At 44.2% G+C, this 2425-nt stretch overlaps 1 protein-coding gene across 1 annotated transcript in view; it reads right to left on the reverse strand.

The window, feature by feature from the left end:
• Positions 1–2425, reverse strand: part of LOC119592598 — a gene marked incomplete at its 5' end in the record, with an annotated part of 25554 nt that overhangs the window by 13265 nt on the left and 9864 nt on the right. Inside the window, 1 exon segment of the mRNA XM_037941481.1 lies at positions 354–492. Coding sequence (XP_037797409.1) covers positions 354–492 — 139 coding nt within the window.

Below are 2425 nucleotides of genomic sequence, written 5' to 3' on the forward strand. Positions count from 1 at the left end.
TTGCATTGGTCTCGTGGGGGTTTTGTTCCTCTGTTGCTTCCCTGTTCTTTCTGGCTTCATATGCGATTTTTTATCCTGCTATCTCTGTCTTCTTCTCTTAAGTGCCTCAAACCAATTTTATGATTGTGCTCGTATCTTATAAAACGCTTACACAGCTAATCTTACTAAAGAGACTACGAGGTCATAAGCACAAACTGGACAAAGAAAAGAGAAAAGTATGATGGAAGCACAAACCAGAGGGAAGATATTGAAAATAATTTCTCCGTTCACCTGTGATCATCAGAAAAGAAAACCTGTACGCTAATGAACGCGTAACACAAGCCAAGCAAATGCACCATCGCATCCAGCCTTACCTTGATATCGAGGTGGACGATGTTTTGGTCGTGGATAAAGACGAGTCCCTCCAGGAGCTGTCGGGTGAAGCTGATGACGTCACGTTCATAGGGCACCATGTCCTCGTCAAGCAGAGTCTGCAGGTCGCCGCCGGCACCACTGGGAAGGGGAGGAAAGGCACCGGTTAATCGGGTTGGGTTGAAACTCTCTCATCTTCTGTGAAAACGATCTGGCATACTCTGCAATTCCCTTCTGTTAGAGGCTTGTCTAGGATGATCTATCTGCTGTATAAGCGATGTGACATGCTGCGATAACATTCTGCCACAGACATCCCTGAATTATAGACAAGCATACGAAAACATAAGAAATGATAGAGACATTGCAATAGCGTTCTTCCTGCTTGAGTTGTAACCCTTTTGTCTATGAGCGATATGACATACACTAAGTATTTGAGAGGCATGTTTACAGGTTGGATTCAATGAGCGAGAGGGTGTTCGCTCCTGGGAGTATATATATGACAGTCTGTTTGGAACTAAGTACATTTTTTGTCTATTTCATCTTACTTGAGACAATATTTAATATGTTTCACAAACGCAGAATTACCGTGAACTAACTTAAAATTCATCAGTACATCAGTAAAGTAAAAAATCCTCGGGAACACACCAGAGAGGGCATCTCTGCTCGACTACTACTTCAAATACGCGGCAATATTTTACAGTGCAAATTAACACGCAATCTATGCCGCTGACTCTATTCCTCCATGGTTCTTAAGTCACACGGCCTCACACGCAAGCACCTCGATTACTCTGCTTACTCCTGACCATCTACATGTGCACAGATGCATTACTCTCAAATATCTAGTTCATCTTATACGCGTTACGTCTACAGATATAATGTAAGCAATATACATTGAATAAAGACAGTTCTATATTTATCTCAAGTTAGGAAAACCTAACTCTTCCGAACACAAGTGCCTTTATCTGCTTTACATAACATCCTTTTCACAATCAAGTGCTTTTGGTTTTAGTTTTTATCTTAGACTGCGCAAGTGGGTCTTTGGACTACAGATTCTAAACTCTCATTAAAAATAAATCAAACTGTATCACCAGAATTTTCTTCCCACAATGAATGGCCGAATCTCCCTCTCACAACGCCTTTCAAATTACTCAGACAAATCTCCCTTCCCCGCCCATACCGCCGCCCACGCCCAAAGTAAGCCTACAAAAGAATAAAGGATAATATCATCACCACATCGCCTTAACGTATTCCTTTGGTGAAAGTAACAAGAAAAAAAGAGATAAAAAAGGGATCGCAAGAAATAGCTACCGACCCCAGAGGGGAGGGAGGGGGGTGAAGGGTGCAGGTGGGGGGGAGGGGGAGGGAAGTGAAGGGTGCAGGTGGGGAGGGTAGGGGGAGAGAAGGGTACAGGTAAGGGAGAGGGAGGTAGAGGAAGGGGGAGGTATGACTGCGAAGATGTATGGAAGACTGTAATTATTCAAAAGTGGAAAATTAGGTTCGGCGCAGGCCCCAGAGACAAAGGGAAGTAGACGAGGCCCGCGTTTTCAGGTATGCGAAAGGGGAATTAGAACCTTTATGATGATAATGCCTGGGCTGACGTGATGACTGTCTGGCGAGCGCCCGGGATCTGATAAGACGACACATGAATACTGATCGCGAGGCCACTGACACCGGCTGTATGGGCGCCCGACGCACGCCCGCGCGCCCGTCGCTGCGCTTCGATGAGGTAGCCCGGGGGTTGGGCTTTTAAAAAGATGCCGTTTTTATCGCGTGTCATATTTTTGGTTTTATTTTTATGCAATTCTTTATTAATTTCCATCACGCCAAAACAGAAAATCTAATACACAGACACATAAAGAGACAGAACAGCATATCCTACTAAACTGGAACCTATCGAATAACGTCTAGGATTTAGCGTGACTTGGGGAAAAAAAAACTCTGTAAACACAAAACCGTATTTAAAGCTAAAACGAGCCAAAGAACACGGGATAGAGCGTCGGTTTCAAATGCGGCTGCGATTCACCTTAGACTATTCCAGGCAGAAGCGGCAGAATCCTTCACGTTCCTCTGTCTT

The sequence above is a fragment of the Penaeus monodon genome, chromosome 30 (assembly GCF_015228065.2).
Source record: "Penaeus monodon isolate SGIC_2016 chromosome 30, NSTDA_Pmon_1, whole genome shotgun sequence".
Classification (NCBI taxonomy): domain Eukaryota; kingdom Metazoa; phylum Arthropoda; class Malacostraca; order Decapoda; family Penaeidae; genus Penaeus; species Penaeus monodon.